The sequence below is a fragment of the Culex pipiens genome, chromosome 3, assembly GCF_016801865.2.
Source record: "Culex pipiens pallens isolate TS chromosome 3, TS_CPP_V2, whole genome shotgun sequence".
NCBI classification, from domain to species: domain Eukaryota; kingdom Metazoa; phylum Arthropoda; class Insecta; order Diptera; family Culicidae; genus Culex; species Culex pipiens.
The window spans coordinates 70,889,896-70,912,975 of NC_068939.1; the positions used below are offsets into that span (position 1 = coordinate 70,889,896).

At 39.4% G+C, this 23,080-nt stretch overlaps 1 protein-coding gene across 6 annotated transcripts in view; it reads left to right on the plus strand.

The window, feature by feature from the left end:
• LOC120419991 (protein furry) overlaps nt 1-23,080 on the plus strand; it is a 189,543-nt gene that overhangs the window by 134,091 nt on the left and 32,372 nt on the right. For 4 of the 6 annotated variants that reach the window (XM_039582873.2, XM_039582877.2, XM_039582874.2 and 1 more), the window contains 6 exons: nt 3,176-3,278; nt 8,781-9,294; nt 9,912-11,684; nt 14,473-14,895; nt 15,274-15,348; nt 15,606-15,635. In XM_039582873.2, the coding sequence (XP_039438807.1) occupies nt 3,176-3,278; nt 8,781-9,294; nt 9,912-11,684; nt 14,473-14,895; nt 15,274-15,348; nt 15,606-15,635 (2,918 nt within the window). The remainder of the gene's footprint in view (nt 1-3,175; nt 3,279-8,780; nt 9,295-9,911; nt 11,685-14,472; nt 14,896-15,273; nt 15,349-15,605; nt 15,636-23,080) is intronic. The other 2 variants (XM_039582875.2, XM_039582879.2) reach the window with 1 other exon arrangement.

Consider the following 23,080-nt stretch of genomic DNA (forward strand, 5'->3'; position numbering starts at 1 on the left):
GCAATATTGATATTGAGAATCTTGATCCGGAAGTTATTTTAGTCAATTTCTAGCATTCGGCATTGATAATTTGTAAAGTTTTAAATTAGGTTTTATTATCCCATGATTTTGTTGCCAGACTATCAAACTCTATAAAACATAAAAAAGACATTGCAAATGGTTCTGGAAGACATTTTTATCAACATGTAAGACATCCGATCTTGCAGGCCAAGGATTGATACCTAAGAGCATGCAATGGCACTGACCTTGTTGCGTGCTCTTCGGTTGACGTCCACGTAAGGAACATCCTGGAAGGAGCGTAACTAACTACATCCGTAGTTCTGTTAGATCATCCGAATTATCTTGATCAGAACAGTATAGCTCTGGTTCCTTGCGAGTGTCCTATTTTCTTACCTCCACGTTGGCTTGGTTTTCATGATGACCTAGCTGGTGGCCTGTGGAAACGGATCGTAAACCTTTGACCACCGCGGGTCAGAGTCGAGACGGCTAAAAGAAAGGGGCGCGACAATGTGGGAAAGGGAAGTAATTTGTGATTGTAGACGGTATTGTTTCGATTCGCAGTATGTTGAGTCAACTGCTGTGGATGTACCTGAAGCATCGCACAACGGGGTTTCTCTTCTTTTCATTCTCAGCTACCACCTATCTCCTATTTTTATTTTGCTCTACTGATTCTCACTTCTTCATTCATTCTTCTATATTAATCATTTGATTTTGATTTTACTAACTTTTGATTCTCTTATCTCTCAAAGCTTTTCCACTCTTTTTTACCAATTGATACTGCTGTAACAAACTTTGGTTTTTCCTTAAAAATATACTTTTCCTTAATGTACTAGTAATATCAAGTCTATTTATCATTCGCCTAATCTTTTTTGATTTTATTGCGAATTTATTTATTTGAATAATTCTTTATCTGTCCTATAAATTATCATTACTATAATCCTAGCTTGTTTTGTATCTCTTTTTATTAACTATTGTCTGATTTTACATCTAATACATCTAGCTTCTCATTTTTATTCTTTAAAATACGCTCATCATTCTCTTACTATTGATTCTTGATTTTTATAAAATAAATTCTCTTTTATTGTCTATTGTTTTCAATCTTCACCCTTTTTTTCAAACAAGTGAGGTTTGAGCCCTTACTCAATTTATGGAATGGTTAAAGGATTAACACAAATATTACTATTGTATTTTTGGTGAACTTTTATAACATGCTTAGGACCAAAATATTGTAACAAAACACCGTGACAAAAGAAATAGCAACAGATAAACACGACTCAACACTAGGAAAGATTTCAGGAGAAAACAATACACAGTAAAATAACAAATAGTTTTTGAATTCAAACTAAAAATAAAACAGTTTTTGCTTTAACGGTACACATCAACCATCGCTTTTGCACCCAGATTTCTGTTACAGACATTTTATTATCTTCAAAAATACGGGAACTATCGATATGATTTTTTATTCATCCCCTAAATTACAGTCTTCAAAGTTATTTACAATAAAGTTTGACCATTTTGACAATCAGATTCTTTCAGGATTGGGTCCGTAAGTTTGACAAACTTGGAATAAGAAGACAACAACTTCTTCGGTTGCTGTGCACCCTTAATGAAAGTTGATAGGCACACTATAAATGGTTAGGCGCTTATACTTACATCAAACCCTACGTAATGTACCACCCCCGGCCGAGTTAAAATGCGTAACCGGAAAAGAAGGTGTGCATGCCTGGCACGAACACTCAAAGCGTGTTCTAGCGTGCTGCTCGTACTGACTCAGAGCAAGGGTGAGATGTAGGTGTAAGGGCAGTGCGTGTTCGTCGGGAACCTAGTGCATAAGATCGGTCAAGGCCCGTTCTTACACTGAAAATTGCGAATTGCGAATTGCGAATTGCGAACATGTAAGACATCCGATCTCGTTTTGCAAATTGAATATTCTTTAGGATCATATTTGCAATCGAAAATGATCTTGGATTTTTTTTTTGGTTAAAATAAACCCTGCAACATTTTTTTTGTGATCAGACAGCATTTTTGTACTCCATGTCAACTTATGAATAACCTCAAAAAAAAAATTAAGGCTGTTAAATTTTCAATTTGTAATTGATTCCAAAATGTCAAAATTATTTTTTATAGAAAAGAGCAGAAAATTTATTATATATTTATTTTTTTTTAGCACTGAAAATCGAAACAATAGTTTTCGAGATATCGCGAGTTGAATAATGAGAATTAATTAGAATTTTTTGATCCTGAAAAAAAAACTCATTTCAAGAAAAAATTAAGCTTTGAGATGCTGTATCTGTTTGTTTTTGGAGCTTTAGAAAGCATTTTGACAAATTGCAAAAATACTGGCAATATTTCGAATAATTTTACCTTTTAATGCCTGTAACTTGAAAACGGTGCATTTTTTAAAAATCGGTCATTTTCGATTGTAAATTTGATGTTGTCTTGGAGCAATTCCAGCTCAAATCAGGTATTTTTCTGGTACTTTTGTACCCGACCCTCTCTGATTTCAATTAAACTTTTTAGACATGTTCTCCTAGGGTTAACAAAATGAAAATATTTTGAAATTTATTTTTTTGATTTGTTCTAGAGGTTCAAAGAAGCCAACTTTTGAGCTTTGTCTTAGAAAGGGCAAACAATGTTTGGCAGCGATGCCATTTTTTTGAAATTTTGATTTTTGAAAAAAAGTGTAAACATTTTTAAATCAAAAAGTAATTCACAGAAATTTTGATAAAACTCACTGTTTTCGAGATCAATTAATCTTTTGTTTGATTTTTGCGAAAAAACAGCCCAAGCATATTTTTTTAAGTTGTCTCTTTTATCCTTTGAAAAACGAAACACTTTATAAACAAATTATAGAGAGTTTTTTCTGCATAAATCGTTTTGTGTTTAATAGTGAAAAAAGAGCCGACAAAGTCTAAGGCAAATAAAAAAGTACAGCATAAAAAAATTATTCTGCACAAAAATAACATTACTTAATAAGTCGACACCCTGCGTCCAAGCTGATCAGCACGTGGTCATTAGTTTGCCGTAATCATTTGTGTTACGACACTGCCCCGAAAAGTGCTCCTCCACCGTGGGTTGTTGTATTTTCTCGCCTTAATTGAGCTTAATTTCTTGTTGTCTAACGTTAACGCTCGTGTCGTGTTGTCTTTTCGCCCTCTCCCCTCCACCCCACCAGGACCAGCATCGGGCAACAATGACTCCAAGGTGCAGGACATTGGCGTTGAAAAGGGCACCATCCACACCAAGCGGCACAGCGGCGAGGATCCGATCAAATCGGGGTGAGTAAGAAACTATGGTGCGATTGGGTGGTTTTCTCTGGGAAGCTATGTCTTTCGTAGTTACTGATTGATTCAGTGATGATTCGTTGGGTATGTAATTGGAGTGTGCGCTGCTCTAACAACGAAAACACATTAATTTTGTGTCCTGTCATGGTTTCCAGAGTCCACCAAGCCAAAGGCGATAGAAATAAGTTCCGGTAGGCGTTAATTAATGGATCAGTTGACGAGGTCTTTTACAAAAAACAACCCCACAGGAGTATTTTAATAATCATTGAGAGCAAAATGAAGCACGAAAAATATTTCGATTATCCTTTGTCATTAACTTCAAACAGATTTTTTATCCTCCTCACCCTCAAGGAATTTCGCCCATTTTTTTCTAATTTGGTTTTAATTGGGTTTGTTTGATCACAGTAAAGCACATCTCGCTCAAACATTACTGCCTTTCCTGCGATACGGCGATGCTGGTAACAGCTTGAGTAAACGAAACATCGTCGAATCAAAATTGTTCTCATATCATAAATATGCAAATGGCCTCTCGTAGCTCGTCGTGCTATTTCTTGCCAGCAACAAGAGTTCGCAGACAGTACCGGTGGCGTATAATTTCACATTATGAGAACACATAGTATGGCAGCAGCAGAAAACCAAACATCGAATATTCTGCTGAACTGTTGATACTGACTCGTGCCGAGGTTTGAGATCGCTGGCTGGGTCTCGATAAAGAGAAGTTGAGTTGTTTGAGAACAAATATGCCGGCATCCGGGGACCATTCTTGGCTGCCGGCCTTTTTTTCTGTCGAGCAAACAATAATGTTCTATCTAATCTGTTGCACATAATCTGCGGGGAAAGCCGAAAGCATAATTGAATGTTGCTGAACGTTACACAGTAAAAATCAGCAATTCAGTGCCTTTTTTGATGTTAGTGCCTTATTTTATAAAAATTTTATGTAAATATGTAACCCATAAGTATAGGAAACCTACTTGACTGAAACGTCATGCTAATGTTGGCTTTTATTCTCTTTTTGACGGCCCGATAACCGTCCGAGCATGGGCGCAGTCCCCTCCGTGTGTGCTGGGTTTAAATCCCACAGATTTTGAAATATTTTCGTATGTAAAGGAAACGTCTAGACACCGAGAGAAAGTTTCTCTCTTGAAATACCAGAAATACTTGAAATACTTTAAAATTTAACAAAAATCTTCAAAAACTAAAAAAAAATCACATTTCAATGCAAAAGGCGTGGAGAACGCATTATACAACAGTAAAATCGGTTTGCAATCATTAGTTTTCATCCAATCTATGTTCTAACGAAAATTGTTTTTTTTTTTCGGTACTTTACACCGAAAATTCATCAAAAGTCAAAATATTTCTAAAATAACTCAAACATTTTTAAAATCATTATAAACGCAGGGGTTTGCATTTTGAGTTGTTTTCAACTGATTGAACTCGAAATTGCAGCCTAATGAATGAAAAACTCGAAAAAAACCGAGCATTTTCGAGCAAAAAACACGTTTTAGACCAGTTTTAAACACGCTGCATCTTTTTTAGGGACAAGCTAGCACCATACTCTCTTCGGGACTAGACCACTAGGACCATGATGACTTGGTGAGCTTGGACTGGAATTAGCAATACTATTACAACAGAGAGCGAGTTGTTGCGCTATAACCACGGCAAATAGTCTCCATGGCATTCGTGGAAATACAATGTCACATCCCAGAGGGTCCAGGAGTACCAAACCTTTTTAGCATCCCAGTCACGGCGGTCTCGCAGTATCGGGGTTTCTAGCTTGGATTTTGGGGAAATTAAAAAAAAAAAAAACGTAATCAAAATACGCAACTTTTGGTACCCTAACATGTATCGCTGAAATTTTTAAGTTATCGCAGTTTTAGTGAAAAAACTTGTTTTTTTTGCCGATTTCGTTATTTTTCTGTTTTTGCGCGTGGCGCGTAGAAAACTCAGTTTTTATTTTCCAAAAATCATATCTCCGAAACGTACGGTTCGACATCGCCAATGTTTTGCTATGTTATGTGAAATTTTCTGAGGAATCCGATAAAAATGTTTTCAGGCATAGGCTCTTTGGTCCAGACACGGTCAAAACGCCATTTTAAGTTTTAATACGACTTTTTCAAATGTTAAGCTAGATGTATGAAATTTGTTACTATTTTTCTCAAATAGCCAAATTTATCACCTTTCGTTTGCGTCTAAGACAGCTAAAATCGGATGAAATGACGCGGAGATATGATTTTTTGAAAAATGTGGTTTTTGCGAAAAATGACGAAACTTATTTTGGCCAGGGAACCCCCAGAAAAATTTTGAGCCCGATCGGAAAACTTTTTTTTCGGTTTAGGCTCTTTTCAAATGGAATTGCTGTATAATAATAATAATAATAAAAAACAATAATTTCAAAATTTCGCCGAAAGGTGGCGTTAAATGGGTCGGATCATTGTCAAGTGTGAGATTCTTGAGTAAAATTGTATGACGAACAACTTTGTCGAAGACCGCATAACAATCCGAGTTAACCCTGTCGAGTTATTGACGATTTAAAGAAGAGCAATTCTCTACCAAAACCGGAAATGGATTTTATTTGTATTTTTTTATTTGGCTCAAACTTTGTGGGGGCCTTCCCTATGACCAAATAAGCTATTTTGTGTCAATGGTTCACCCACACAAGTCTCCATACAATTTTGGCTGCTGTCCATACAAAAATGGTATGTAAATATTCAAACAGCTGTAACTTTTGAGTGAATTTTCTGATCAATTTGGTGTCTTCGGCAAAGTTGTAGGTATTGTTGAGGACTTTTGAGAAAAAAATAGGTACACGGAAAAAAAATTGCAGATTTTTTTATCAACTTTTTTTCACTAAAACTCAATTTTCCAAAATACGTATTTTTTGATTTTCGAGATTTTTTGATATGTTATAGGGGAGAAAAATCCGCAACTTTTGAGCCATAGAGAAACATGGTCAAAAAATCTGCCGCCGAGTTATGAATTTTTGAAAAAATAGTGATTTTTGGAAAAAATCAAAGTTTCATGCAAAAACAAGTTTGACATTATTTTTTAATGCAAAATTGAATTTGCAATCGAAAAGTACTTTACAGATTTTTTGATAAAGGGCTCCGTTTTCAAGATATAGCCACCAAAAGTTTGATTTTAGCGAAATATTTGCAGTTTTTCAATTTTTAAAAATAGTGACCATGAGTGACCATTTCTAAAAATATTTTTTTTGAAAAGTTCAGAAAATTTGCTATAAAATTGTCTAAGAGACATTGAAGATTGGACCTCGGGTTGCTGAGATAGAGCCGCTTTAAGAAAAAGAAGCACGAAAATTGAAGTTTTCTAAGTCTCATCAAAACAACCCACCATTTTCTAGTGACCATATCTCAGCAACTAATGGTCCGATTTTCAATGTTAATACATGAAATATTCGTGAAATTTTCCGATCTTTTCGAAAAAAATATTTTGAAAATTTTTAAATCAAGACTAGCATTTTAAATGGGCGTAATTTTCAATGTTTGGCCCTATTTTTCAAAATTGAAAAATTGCAAATATTTCGCTAAAATCAAACTTTCGGTGGCTATATCTTGAAAACGGAGCCCTTTATCAAAAAATCTGTAAAGTACTTTTCGATTGCAAATTCAATTTTGCATTAAAAAATAATGTCAAACTTGTTTTTGCATGAAACTTCGATTTTTTCCAAAAATCACTATTTTTTCAAAAAATCATAACTCGGCGGCAGATTTTTCGACCATGTTTCTCTATGGCTCAAAAGTTGCGGATTTTTGTCCCCTTAAAAAAAACAAAAAATCTCGAAAATCAAAAAAAACGTATTTTGGGAAATTGAGTTTTAGTGAAAAAAAAGTTGTAAAAAAAATCCGCAATTTTTTTTTTCCGTGTGCCTATTTTTTTCTCAAAAGTCCTCAACAATACCTACAACTTTGCCGAAGACACCAAATTGATCAGAAAATTCACTCAAAAGTTACAGCTGTTTGAATATTTACATACCATTTTTGTATGGACAGCAGCCAAAATTGTATGGAGACTTGTATGGGTGAACCAATGACACAAAATAGCTTATTTGGTCATAGGGAAGGCCCCCACAAAGTTTAAGTCAAATAAAAAAATACAAAAAATAAAAATGGTCGAAATCGGCCGATTTCGTAGAGAGTTGCTCAGAAGACGTTTTTGTATGAAAAGAATTTTTTCGCCAACTTGAACGATGAAAAGCGACCCAAACCTTAACCGATTTCGCTTAAAATTTTCACAGGGGTTATCCCTGATGTCGATTATTTTTAATTATCACCCTATTCATGATTCATCTATGGTTGCTGAGATATGGCCTTTCAAAGACTAACCTTTGTGAAACTTTTACACTTTTTGAAAATAAAATCGATTGCAAAATTACGGCTAATGTTTCGGAAGGGGCGAAATATTACATTTTATGCTCTTTTGAAATGTTAGTCTTGATTTTGAATTCTCAAATAGATGACAAAACTAAATCCAATTTAAAATAAATAATGCTCAAGGCAAGCAAATTTTCTTGAAAATAATTTAAAAGTTTTGAATTTTGAATGCTTATTTAAAAAGCAGGTATTTTTTCAAGGAATTCTGGAATAAGTGATACATACCAAATGGAAACATTTATATTACGGATTATTGAATAATTTTGGTTATTTCCATCAATCATTTCCAATATTGCCAGCGATGGAATAATCATCATCAAAAGAAAATCTCTGGACGTTCATCAAGAGAAAAAATCAAAAAGGAGCATAGCTCTTCTCTCTCGCGCATGAAAGATCGGTAAAAAGAATTTAAAAAAAATCATCATCTTGATTATTCGGCGGAACATCTTTTTCACCACTACACTTGCAAGTGTAACGTCACACGTCGAAAAATGACCTGTCACATTTTGTAGATGGGCAATGTGTGTAAACAAAGTGAAATAAATATTATTAAGTGGTGCTGACAAGGAAATTCACAAAAAAACATCAACAGATTGATTTTCTTGGAGAAGTTCGAGAGCGTTTTTTTTTGCGTGATTTGCCTCCTCTCTCTGTCGTGGGTGAAGAAAGTTCGCCAGCGAAATTATTTTTTTTGCGATTAGTCCATCCCTGAATATTGCAATGCTTCATTCAATTCAGTGATGGTGAATTTAAATTTACTCTGCTGCATAATTGGCGTGGGAACTGGTCTAAAAATATCCGTTCAGAAATCAATTTTGTCTTCCACTCAATTAATAATTCAAGTATCAATGTTGATTTAAGTGCACAATAGCAAAAGTAAAACAAGGGTAGTTCAATATTTCTGCTCCATTACGTCCTTGACTCAATTGCAAAGTACATAAATTGAAATTGTGCAACTTTGCAATTTTCGATTAATAATTTTCCTCATCCCCCAACAGAGTTAAAGAGCTCTTTCAATTATCCCGCCCGAGTAAATCCACTTGTTTTCGTGCTCATTCTGTGGCTCATCCTACTTTCCCGTTTTTTTTTTCCTCTCATTTCATGCCAGCACGTGCAAGTCGGACAGTGCCCTACGGACGTTCGCCAACAGTTACCGACCGCCGAGGGGAAGCGATAAAATCCGCACGGCGTCCGGCCCGTGCGTGCTGCCCCGCCACGAGGACGTTCTGTTGATGAACGAGTCGGAAATGAACCAGGAGGACAACTTTGCCCAACTGCGGAACTCGGGCGGCGGTGGTGGTGGTGGAGGAGGAGGAGGAGGCGTCGGAATTGACCAACAGTCCTCGTCCGCTTCGTCGGCGCCGCACCCGTTGCCGATGCCCGAGTACGGGGGTTACTTTGCCCCGCTGACCGAGTTCCTGCCGGACGCGAGCAGTCCAATCAGTGGCTTCCATCGGTGCAACGTGGCCGTGATGCTGCTGACCGATATCGTCGTGGACGGGATTCCGGGCCTGGACTGGACGCTGCACGTGCCACTGATGTTGCACATTCTGTTCCTCGGGTTGGACCACACGCGGCCGATTGTGCGGGACCATTGCAAAAAGTTGCTGCTCAACTTGCTGGTAAGTGTGTTTGGTGTGTTGTTTGTCGGTACGATAGTTGAATGAAATATTGCCGGTTGGAGTGAAACGTACAGCACATGGCCGTAGATTGCGTTCCCTGCATTATTAGTTTGCCACAAAGGAAACTTTGAAAGTTGAAAATTTTAAAAATTACTTCTTTGCTCCTTTTCAAAAGGGTTCAATCAATCTTTTTAACACGCGGAGCTTTGCAACATCTTAGTCACTAACTCACTTACTTGAATGGCACGTGAACGGAAGAGCGTTGAATCAGTTTTCTTTTATGAAAGAATTATTTAAGCTGGGGTAACGTCCTTTTGAGTGTAAAATACTTTCTCAAGAAATTGCACAGTTCTCTACGGCTTATGGGTGAATGACGAATTGAGAGTAATTCTCTTCGCAATTTTTTACTTTTTGTTTGGATCAAACTCTGTGCCATGCGAAATTTTCTACGAAACCCTTCCTGGCTTTCGCTATGGCAAAAAATGACATTTTTATTCATTGCCTCGTCTAATACATTTACCGAAGGCTCAGAGAGTTGTTCATTGTATTAAAATTCGGCACTTAGCAATTTTCTAATCAAATTAAACCATAATCTCCCAAATCCCAAAATCCCACAGATTGTTCTAGCGGAGCACAACGACCACCTGAATGTGGCCAAGATCCTCCTGAACAGCGACACGTCCAAACTTCGACTCGGGCTGACCGTACCCTCACTCCCTGTGATCGATCACAACTTTACCGAACCCGACCAGGAGTTTGACAGCTACCTGTTCGGACTAAACGGAACCGTCCCCCAAGCGACGCTATCTCCGGCGTCAAACCAACCGAACGAGGAAACCCCGGTGCCGACGATCATCACCGAAGAGAACGCCCCGCCCCAGCCGGGCCCGTTGATGCCCACGGCGCACGTTATCAAAAGCCTGATCAGGTTCCTCTCCCAGGACAGCAGCGCTCAACCCCTGTGGAACTACGAGGATATCACCGCGAAGGTGTGGACTATTAAGTCGGCGGAACAGTTGCAGTGCTTCCTCCGGCATATCGTGAAGGTGTTCACCGACAGCTATTCCCATGCGCGAATCGCCGAACGGTGGGCACAAACGGCGTTACAGCTGGGCCTCAGTTGCTCCTCGCGTCACTATGCCGGTCGTAGTTTGCAGGTGTTCCGCTCGCTCAATGTGCCGATCAACTCGCGCATGCTGAGCGATATTCTATCGCGGCTGATCGAAACCGTAGCCGAACAGGGAGAGGACATGCAGGGCTACGTAACGGAGCTGCTGCTCACGCTGGAGGCGGCCGTCGACAGTCTGGACTCGGACTTTAGACCGTTGGACGTGATGAAGGACATCTTCAAGAGCACGCCCAATCTGAACAACAAGGACGGCGCCATTTCGAACGTGTACGGAAACAAACGTACCAGCGATGGAATCCCCGGATCTCCCCAAACCATGACGAACATCCTGTCCGGAGGACACACCCGCAGCACCAGCTACTCGATCTCGTACTGCTCGCGCAAGGCGGCCAACTCCCCGATCGACAAACAGGTCGAACTGCGCAACCGTTCCAACGTGCTCGAACTCGAACGCAACGCCAACAAGTTTGGCGGAACTTCCCTATCGCGATCGCGAAGCGCACAAAGCTTGAAGCTTCTCGGCGATACGGCCACCCAAGACGACAAGATGACCATCCTGGCGCAACTGTTCTGGCTGGCAGTCTCCCTGCTGGAAAGCGACTACGAACACGAGTTCCTACTGGCGCTGAGACTGCTAACCCGCGTCCTGCACCGACTCCCGCTCGATCGCCCCGACGCACGGGACAAAGTTGAGAAACTCCAGCAACAGCTCAAATGGTCAACCTACCCGGGAATGCACGCACTCCTGCTCAAAGGATGCACCCATTCCACCACGTACGAACCCTCGATCGCGGTCCTGTCCCAACTGTCACCCCTCCTAAACCTCCCGGTGTGCGACCCCACCCAAAGTTGCGCCTTCCCGATGAACGTGATCGCGCTGCTTCCGTACATGCTGCTGCACTACGAGGACGCCAACGACATCTGCATCCGAAGTGCGGAAAATATCGCACAGGTCTCGTCCGAGATGGGCCTCAAGTTGGAAAACCTCGGCACCGTAATGACGCTGTACAGTCGGAAAACGTTCAGCAAGGAGTCGTTCCAGTGGACAAAGTGTGTCGTCAAGTACCTGTACGACACGTACGCCCACATGGGACTGCACATGTTGGCCTTCCTCACGGAGGTCATGGAGAAGGGACCGAACCAGATCCAGCTGCAGGTGCTGAGCGTGATCCACTGCATGCTGCACTACATCGATCTGTCGTCGGTGCTGGCTCAGCCGATCGCGGGGGATCTGCTGCGCGTCATCTCCAAGCATCTGGATGTAAGTACTGAATGAACTGACTTCCTGTTTATAGCATTAAATTAAATGTTTATCCAGTGAGACAAATTTTATATCATTATTTATACCGTATAGGGCTTTAGGGCTCTATTGCTGCAAACTTTTATTGTTTATAGAAACGAATAGGGTCCTGAAGCCATATGTAAATTTTGATGTACAACGGTAAAAAAAAAACGATAAAAACCATTTCTGATCACTTTTTTTCATTTCAATGCTAAAAAAAATGACGGGACAAATTTTTTTCGATGAATCAACTATGGTCCCCTTGGAACGAGCTGTCAAGTAGGACCTTTTCTGTCAAGAAGGGCTGCGAAGTTAATTTTTCAAAATTGATTTAAAAAATCCATTTTAAATCCTTTGCGGTCGTACAAAGGGTCATTGTACTCAGAAAAATAAGCTTTATCGCACATTTAAGCCTCATTTTAGGACTCAATTAATAAAAACGGTGTGAAAAGCATATTCATGCTCTGATCAGTTTATTTAACAAAGCAATTAAAGTATGCTTTTTGAAGAAAATGAAGAATCCATCGAAACATGAAAGTTCATCGAGAAATAGGAGATTGACACCCGTAGAGTCGACTGTAGAGGTTATTTAGGTACAGTTTACTCTGTATGTGTCGATATTTAAGGGACCACCAGCCACAGCAAAAAATCCGATGGTAAAATCGCATGCAAAAGCATGCACATCACCTTCGTCAAAATAAACACTTTATATTACACACTGCATGTACAATTTTTGCAAACACAAAAAAAAAGCTGCAACCGACGGGATTCAAAGCCAGCATCAACAGTAAGGACTGGCGCCTTAGCCCACTCAGCCAGCAGACCAATTGAAAGATTAAAAGTTAAACGCATATATGAGCTTGACATTTCGGTCAAGTAGGTTTCTTATACTGATGGGCTACATATTTCAGGGTGTAAAATCACATAAAATTGCATAAAATAATACAATATTTATTTTACACCCAGGCCTTTTACACGCAGCTGGATTACTACATTTTTAGCTGTGAGGGAAAAGATGTAGCGGGTAAAACAACGAAAAAATCGAAGTATGCTGTTCTAGGGACAGAAGCATCCATCGAAATAGGAAAGATTATCGAGAAAGCAGAGATCGACAACCGGAGCGACGACTGTGTTTCCAGAAATACGGTACAATCCAAACCCAATCCTTCGAAGTCCTCACAAGAATTTCACATTTGACCCCAAGAATTTGTTTATGTCAATGATCATTTCGAAAAAAGGCTCTTGGGATATTTGAATTTATGGTAAAATTCTTAAAACTTCAAAAATATAATACTGGTTTTTAAACATTACAATTACGCTTCATTTGACACAATTTGTAAAAAAATAAAAAAAGGGGCAACGATGGAGCTAAAAATTGGTTTTAAATCCTTGACCAAAATACTCTTTTGTTTGTTTGGCATTAGGGTGGTAATTTTCGGGTAAATTTCACGATCTCGAAAAGAAAAAAAATAATTAGGTATTTTGCAGTGTAATATTTTGAATGCAAATTTTATAAAGCTCTTTTCCAATTGTGGTATTCCTCTGCGGTAAATTGTCATAAGGTTTTACGCCCGACTCGATTTTTAAGTTAATGTAAATTTACACAGCACGTAATTGCTGTTTTTTATGTAAACTCACTCAATGTAATGTTGAAATATGATGTAAAGAGCAAAAAGTCATGGAAATTACTCCGATGTAAATCTAAATCTAATGTAAATCATGAATCTAATGGAAACGTTGAGCATGGAAACTCAAATCTTATGAATTTCTACCCGGGTTTGGCTTTCTTGTAAATTCTTATTTAATGTAAATCATGCTTCCAATGTATTTCTGCCAAACATTGACTTCAAAACTACCCGAACTAAAAATAGTTACACAAAAAAACATTTCCGAATCATTTATGATACCTATTGGTACATGATAAATAATGTAAATTTACAGGAATATTTTTTTCCGTGTAAAACCTAATTGCATACTTGCCAGAACACAGGTTTAACAGTTTCCGTGAGCGTCTTTTCTTACATGCAATTGTCAAAATGTTTTAAGTTTTTTAATTTCTATTTTTTTTTCATCTGATTCCTCGTAATGTTTCATGCAACTTTTTTTTAGCAATAAAAAATACATTGAACATTGTTGCATTGATAGCTTAACATATCGACGTTGTTGTTGTTGTTGTTGTTGATTTTATTGTGGGAACTTTAACCCTATGGGTCATTCGCTCCCGTTTAACATATCGAGTTTTTTTTTAAATATAATTTGAGGCATTATTAAACACTGAATGACCCAAAATAGATTACATGTTAATTTCTGACAGATATTATTCTACATAAAGCAGTTTCAAGTGAATAAAGTTGAAAAAAATACATTTTTATCGTGATATTTCACATCGAGGTCAACAATTTGTGGTGCTCAGAAGCATCTATGGGCGTTAGAGGTTTAAACAACTTCATGAGAATAAAAATGTAAATTTAATTGAAAATGTAATCAAATAGTATTGATGTATCGATTGGTTATTTTTTTCATGGTTTAATTATATGACCTTTTTCTCAATAATTTTGCTTCAGCTGAAAAATGTACACCATTTTTGAGAATGTAACTGGAAATGGTAAAGGAAATTAAGAAACTTTGATAGACCCTTCAGCGAATTTGCCAGCTCAACAATCCGAACACCGTCGCGTCTCGCTGGATAAAACAAAAAAAAAAGTTGAAAAGTAATCCGCCCCAAATTGCCCAACCAAATTAATTTATTCTCATGAATTACCAACAGAGTCCCAACTGGAAGGAGGCGCTCAAAATTCTGAAACTGGTGGTGACGCGCAGCTCCAGCCTGCAGGTCGTGCCGCAGCAGTCGGAGAGCAGTTCGGCGTACGCGAACCTCCACGCCAGCTACAGCGATTCGGAAATGTTCTGCAAGAAGGAGCTAGCGGGCCGAACGATGGAATTTTCGTTCGACGTTTCCCAGACGCCGCTGATTGGGCGGAAAATTCTGCTCAAATCGGACGGCGAGAGCACAATTGTGGCGGCGGCCGCGGCACAGTTTTCCAAGAATGGAGGAGGTGGAATGGGCGGTGGTGGAGGGGGACATTACGGTGGTCACGCGGGCACGCCAAACTCGCCGCGACGGAGTGCGAGTCTGTCCCCGGCAGACACGGCACCGCTCAGCGGCTGGAAGCGGCCCTGGATGTCCCAGGTGAGATGGATTGGAGTTTGAAGAGATATTTGGGTATGTGTGTGTGTGTGGGATGGAATGATCGGCTCGTGCGGAGAAAATCCATGCCAAAAAGGGGTTAGAAGCGACCTTCCAATATCTTGAAGAAACTTTGTAGGCATTTTGAACGCAGACCACACATTTTTCAGTATTTTGATTCAACTAGCTCAATTTCTAAAACAAAAGTTTATTTGGCTGTTGTTTAGCATGACTCTACAAAGTTTCGCACCCAAAAATCGGACCCGGAATCTGTTCTAAACTCGCCCTTGCGGTGGGCGGCGGGGAAAAATAACTTTGTTAACTGAAACTTTGTTTTGCTTCCTTTTTTTTCATTCTTTTTTTTAACTTCACTTTATCTAGGGTCGTGTTCGTGAGTGTTTGGTAAACCTGCTAACCACTTGTGGCCAACGCGTGGGACTCCCCAAGAGCCCTTCGGTAAGTGTGCATTCTTTATCCTCCCTGAAGATGATGATGGCGATTCACTTGAGCGGTGAAATAAAGAAAATTCTTTGGATGTTTTCTTGCGGCTAGCGTAAAGTTGAGCTCGAAAGTGCTATTGGCGGCGGGTCCGAGACCTGTTTCTGACAAAAATAACAATATTTATTCGCATTAGCGTAACTTGTGTGCGGGGGCCGTGTTTTTTCTTTTTGTGCTAAATTTAAACCTTGTCTATTCTTATAATACGCTCGCAGGATGATATTTTAAGCTCGCTTTACTCAAAGGTAATTTAAATGGTAGAGGGTTATTTGCCTCAAGTAGCTTTTCACACCCAAACAAAAAAAAAAACTCTTTAATCACAATACCGACGAATTTCGCACGTGAAATGTTGCACAAGTATGGAAACTTTGTTGCGACTTTGCGACTCATAAACAACAACATCGGAAATCATCGGAAAGCCCTCACTCGTCCACGTGTAGGCAAATGCCTGATGATGATGGGTTTCACACTGCTTCTCACGCGCTCTGCACACTCTGCCTTTTCACTTTATTTTTCACGTCGGGGTGGGTGTAGGTAATTGCCTCGATTCGAGTTTGTTCTGTTCAGGGAGTGGAAAGAGAAGCAAAGGAAATGTTCGACAACGTGTTTGTGTTCAATATGCTGTGCTGAGCGTTGTGAAAACAGAATATAATTGCAAATAATGCAAAATAATTATCAAAACGGTTTTATATATCGTCAGTGGAATTGATGTTTCATTCATGTATGGTTAAATTTAAACTTTATTACCACTGATATACACAAAAACGCTTCACTCACATGACCTGTTTTAACAAAAAATACAAACAAAATCCATCTTCAAAAATACCAAAATACCAAAATACCAAAATACCAAAATACCAAAATACCAAAATACCAAAATACCAAAATACCAAAATACCAAAATACCAAAATACCAAAATACCAAAATACCAAAATACCAAAATACCAAATACCAAAATACCAAAATACCAAAATACCAAAATACCAAAATACCAAAATACCAAAATACCAAAATACCAAAATACCAAAATACCAAAATACCAAAATACCAAAATACCAAAATACCAAAATACCAAAATACCAAAATACCAAAATACCAAAATACCAAAATACCAAAATACCAAAATACCAAAATACCAAAATACCAAAATACCAAAATACCAAAATACCAAAATACCAAAATACCAAAATACCAAAATACCAAAATACCAAAATACCAAAATACCAAAATACCAAAATACCAAAATACCAAAATACCAAAATACCAAAATACCAAAATACCAAAATACCAAAATACCAAAATACCAAAATACCAAAATACCAAAATACCAAAATACCAAAATACCAAAATACCAAAATACCAAAATACCAAAATACCAAAATACCAAAATACCAAAATACCAAAATACCAAAATACCAAAATACCAAAATACCAAAATACCAAAATACCAAAATACCAAAATACCAAAATACCAAAATACCAAAATACCAAAATACCAAAATACCAAAATACCAAAATACCAAAATACCAAAATACCAAAATACCAAAATACCAAAATACCAAAATACCAAAATACCAAAATACCAAAATACCAAAATACCAAATTACCAAAATACCAAAATACCAAAATACCAAAATACCAAAATACCAAAATACCAAAATACTAAAATACCAAAATACCAAAATACCAAAATACCAAAATACCAAAATACCAAAATACCAAAATACCAAAATACCAAAATACCAAAATACCAAAATACCAAAATACCAAAATACCAAAATACCAAAATACCAAAATACCAAAATACCAAAATACCAAAATACCAAAATACCAAAATACCAAAATACCAAAATACCAAAATAACAAAATAACAAAATACCAAAATACCAAAATACCAAAATACCAAAATACCAAATTACCAAATTACAAAAATACAATGATTTTACTTTGACAGCTGTTTGTTTGAACTTTTGAACGATAGTCAATTGACGAACGTGATAAGTGTATGAGAGAATTTGAGAGGTTAATTCTCGAAAAAAATGCTGTATCTTGGCACTGAAGTGCCAAAAACTTATTATTCATTAAGCAAATTGCAATTAAATTCATTTTTTAAACATTAACTTGTTGCCAATCCTGGATCACGAATTTTCTAAAATTTTCGTTTTATGAAAAAAATATTCCTGATTCAAAAATCTATTGGAATCTGCGTAAGTCCGATGGTTTCCACAAAATCGCGATTTTTCAAGTTAAAATTTCAAAAAGAATTGTATTATTTCTTTACAGCAGTTCCATATGAAAGTTAAAGAAAAAAAGTGCTTCGATTTGACTCAATAAAATAACTCAATAAATAATTAGACCCGTATTTTTTTTTGTTTGACCAATAGGGTGACCTACGCCGTGTTAGGGTGGTCAAAAAAAAACAGCAATTTTCGTCGATTTTCACAAAAACCACTTTTTTCAAAAAATCATAACTCCTCGCCATTTTAACTGATTTGAGTCTTGGGCGCAAATGAAAGATGATAAGTTTGACTTTCAAGAAAAAATAGTTTGGAATTTCAAAAATCTAGCCTAACATTTGAAAAAGTCTTATGAAAACTTCAAATGCCATTTCGACGGTGTCTGGACCAAAGAGCCTAAATCTGAAAATATTTTTTACGGATTTCTCGGACAATTTTACATAACATATCAAAAAATGGGTGAGGTTCATTAACAGTATTCCGAGATATGATTTAAAAAAAATAAAATCTGGGTTTTTCGAAGCGCCACGCGCAAAAACTGGAAGATGACGAAATCGGCAAAAACCAACTATTTTACTAATACTGCGATAACTTTAAAATTTCACCGATGTTACATGTGGTACATGTTTGGGTACCAATTTTTTAGTAATTAAAAGACGCAAACATGTATCGGTCATCCCTCAAACTTTTCTAATTATCGCAGTTTTAATGAAAAAAAGTTGATTTTTTCCCTATTTCGTCATTTTCCTGTTTTTGCGCGCGGATTTTATTTTCAAAAAATCATGCATCGCAATCCTGTTAATAAACCTCGTCCATTTTTTGATATGTTTTGTAAAATTGTCCGAGGAATTCGTAAGTTTTTTTTCAGATATACACAGAAAAAAAAATTCGGGTAAATTTACATCATTTATGATGTACCAAAAGTGCACGTCATTAATGATGTAAATTTAAATCTAATTAATTTGAAATTTATATGCCATCCAACGTAAATCTGCCAGCAGGCCAAGGATTGATACCTAAGAACATGCAATGGCACTGACCTTGTTGCGTGCTCTTCGGTTGACGTCCACGTAAGGAACATCCTGGAAGGAGCGAAACTAACTACATCCGTAGTTCTGTTAGATCATCCGAATTATCTTGATCAGAACAGTATAGCTCTGGTTCCTTGCGAGTGTCCTATTTTCTTACCTCCACGTTGGCTTGGTTTTCATGATGACCTAGCTGGTGGCCTGTGGAAACGGATCGTAAACCTTTGACCACCGCGGGTCAGAGTCGAGACGGCTAAAAGAAAGGGGCGCGACAATGTGGGAAAGGGAAGTAATTTGTGATTGTAGACGGTATTGTTTCGATTCGCAGTATGTTGAGTCAACTGCTGTGGATGTACCTGAAACATCGCACAACGGGGTTTCTCTTCTCTTCATTCTCAGCTACCACCTATCTCCTTTTTTTATTTTGCTCTACTGATTCTCAATTCTTCACTGATTCTTCTATTTAATATCCATCATTTGATTTTGATTTTACTAACTTTTGATTCTCTTATCTCTCAAAGCTTTTCCACTCTTTTTTACCAATTGATACTGCTGTAACAAACTTTGTTTTGTTTTTTTTCCTTGAAAATATACTTTTCCTTAATGTACTAGTAATATCAAGTCTGTCCTATAAATTATCATTACTATAATCTAAGCTTGTTTTGTATCTCTATTTATTAACTATTGTCTAATTTTACATCTAATACATCTAGCTTCTCATTTTTATTCTTTAAAATACGATCATCATTCTCTTACAATTGATACTTGATTTTTATAAAATAAATTCTCTTTTACTGTCTATTGTTTTCAATCTTCACCCTTTTTTTCAAACAAGTGAGGTTTGAGCCCTTACTTAATTTATGGAATGGTTAAAGGATTAACACAAATATTACTATTGTATTTTTGGTAAACTTTTATAACATGCTTAGGACCAAAAATTGTAACAAAACACCGCGACAAAAGAAATAGCAACATATAAACACGACTCAACACTAGGAAAGATTTCAGGAGAAAACAATACACAGTAAAATAACAACTAGTTTTTGAATTCAAACTAAAAATAAAACAGTTTTTGCTTTAATGAAAGTTGATAGGCACACTATAAATGGTTAGGCGCTTATACTTACATCAAACCCTACGTAATGTACCGCCCCCGTGTGTTCTACACAGAAAAAAATATGTGAATTTACTCGACACGGAAAAAATGAATCACATGTAAACTCAGTTGATGTAAACTTAAGATTCGACGTAAACGGTTGAATCACACGTAAAATCATGTTTTTACGTATAATTTGTTGCAAATTTACATCAAATTGCATTTAAATTTAAATGTTTAATGACGTGCACAAGTGTTACATAATAAATGATGTAACATTCGGAAATATTTTTTTGTGTGTAGCGTGCTGCTCGTACTGACTCAGAGCAAGGGTGAGATGTAGGTGTAAGGGCAGTGCGTGTTCGTCGGGAACCTGGTGCATAAGATCGGTCAAGCAACAAACAAGCATTCTCGCGCTGCGCTGTTTTTTTGCGAATTCTCGACGCGATCGCTGCTAAATTCCGCGATTCGTCATCCTGGGGAAACCTAAAGTTACGCTAAACCAGGGCACACAGGATGCGTCCACCCGGACCACGGTAGGATCCATCCAGAAGAATTCCACCCGAGGAGGAGTGAACTTAACCTCACAAAAACTGAGCCTGTACGACGAAGGTCTGCTCAAAGACATACCGCTGAACCCGATCTCAACAAGACTGCCCGCCGTACCGGGCGGTGGCGGAGGAGTTCCGATCGACGACACGATGAACACCAGCAACAACAGAATTCCACCATTCATTCCCCTGCGGAATGATTTCGATATACTCGACGACGACGACAACGGTGACGGGCAAAACGGAGTGGAACAAGCAAAGAAAGCTCCCAAGGTCAGACTCCCCCCAATCCACGTGATGGACCTCTCGGTGGGCGATGTCTTCAAGCTGCTGAACGATAACGGTTTGCCAAGGAGCGAGGCATTTCTACTCAAGCACACCCGGACGTCTGTGCAGTTTTTGACTAAGTCGAAAGAGGTGTTCGACAAAGCAGTGTCGGTACTGAAGAGTAAGAACGTGAAGTTTTTCACCCACGACTCTTCTGGAAAAGCTCCGTCCAAATTTGTGCTCTCTGGGCTACCACTCGCAGAGGTTGAGGATGTCAAGGAAGAACTGGCCAGAGTCAACATACTCCCACGAGACATAAAAGTGCTGTCATCGTCTAAGTCTGCTGTTGACCAACATGCACTCTACTTGCTGTATTTTGATCGCGGGTCGACGAAGCTGCAGGATCTGCGAAAAACGAAGGCGTTGTTCAACGTGGTTGTTTCGTGGAGGTACTACTCCCGGAGGCCGAATGAGGTGGCCCAGTGCCACCGATGTCAGCGCTTCGGCCATGGGTCAACCCACTGCTACCTCTCGCCTAAATGTGTCAAATGCGGCGGCCAGCATCTCACCGACGTGTGTAGCCTGCCAAGGAAGATGGAGTTGAACGACCAGAACAACTCGAAGTCCAAGCTGAAGTGTGCCAACTGTGGAGGCAGTCATACTGCCAACTTCCAAGGCTGCCCTTCCAGGAAAAAGTTTCTGGATGAGTTGGAGAAGAGGAAGAAGAAACCGGTTCGTCAACCTGCACCAAATCATACGTCTCGGGAAGCTTTTCCGAGCCTGGGTCAACAAAGGTCCGGTCCAAGAACCAGCAATTTCCCAGCAGGCCATCGGACCTATGCCCAAGTGTCTGCCACAAGCTTGCCTCCTGCACCAGATGTCGACGCTGAAGGTGAAGGTCTTTTCTCCATCTCCGAGTTCCTGGCTCTCGCCCGGGACATGTTCGCCCGCTTGAGTGGATGTCGCTCAAAGCTGCAGCAGTTCAACGCTCTTGCAGAGCTGATGGTCAAGTATATTTACCATGGCTAATCTCAACCAACTTAAAATTGTTAACTGGAACGGCAGGTCGGTCCTGCCGAAGAAACTCGAGTTCTTTGACTTTCTCTCCCGACACCACATCGACATAGCAACCGTGTCGGAGACGTGGCTTAAACCAAAACAATCTTTCTTCCATCCTGACTATCGATGCGTCCGAGCTGACCGAGAAAATCAGGACGACGAGCGTGGCGGTGGTGTTTTGATTGCCATCAGGAAAGACATCCACTTCAAGATTCTTGACATCAACACTTCAGCTATCGAGACAGTCGGGATCGAGATACTAAACGCAGCCCAACCGGTCCACATCATCGCGGTCTACTTTCCGGGAGTTCACCGTGGCTCAACGTGGACGACTTTCAAGCGGGACATCAACACACTGGTGAGGAGAACGGTTCCATTCTTTGTAGCGGGGGACCTGAACGCTCGCCATCGCCAGTGGAATTGCCTCAGAGCAAACAAAGCCGGAAACATCCTCGCCTCCCGGGCGAGCTCATCCGACTTCTTCATCCACGCCCCTCTGACCCACTCCTACCATCCCAAAGGAGGTCGTCGGCCTTCCACGCTGGATCTTGTCCTGTCCAACAACTTCGTGGACATGTCTTCGCTGACCGTTGTCAACGATTTGTCGTCGGATCACCTACCGGTGCGCTTTGATGTAAACATCAGTGTACCTTTCAACCAAACGCGCCCTGCTACGCGTTGCTATTCTCGCGCAAACTGGCAGGTGTTCCAAAGAGTGCTGAATGAGAAAATCGACTTGACTTCCCCGCTGGTCACGAATCTGGAGAGCCCTGAAGCGATAGACAGGTGCATTGCGATGTTCACCTCGTTTATTATCGAAGCTGAATCAACTGCTGTTCCGACCGCTCATGTGCGATCGTACAAGGAGGCCGAGTTTGCCGAGTCCACTCGACGATTGGTGCAGCTGAGGAATACCCGACGACGGCAATGGTTCCGCACTCGTGATCCGCTTCTCGCGGACATCGTCGAGGCACTTAACGTGCGGATCCGCAACGAATGTACTATAGCCAGGAACCAGCACTTCAGCAACAGCATCCGGCACCTGGAAAACGGCGCAAAGGACATGTGGAGAATCAGCAAGGCTCTTCGCAACAGTGTGAAATACACTCCCCCGTTGAAGAATGGCGACTCCCTTGTTGCTGCTCCGTCGGAAAAGGCAAACTTGCTGGCGGATAGCTTCGCCAACGCTCACCGTAACACCTTACCCAGCGAACCGTCAGTCATAGCCCAAGTTGAAGAATCAGTAGCTCACATCACCGCTACGGACAGCACGACGGCCGCTGCGCCTGTCGTCCGCCCGAAAGAACTACAACGGATAATCCAGTCGCTAAAACCAAAGAAAGCGCCTGGTCTGGACAAGGTGGGGAACATCGTATTAAAGCGCCTGCCACGGAAAGGGATTGTGGTGCTTACAAAAATCGTCAACGCTTGTCTTGCGCTCTCCTATTTT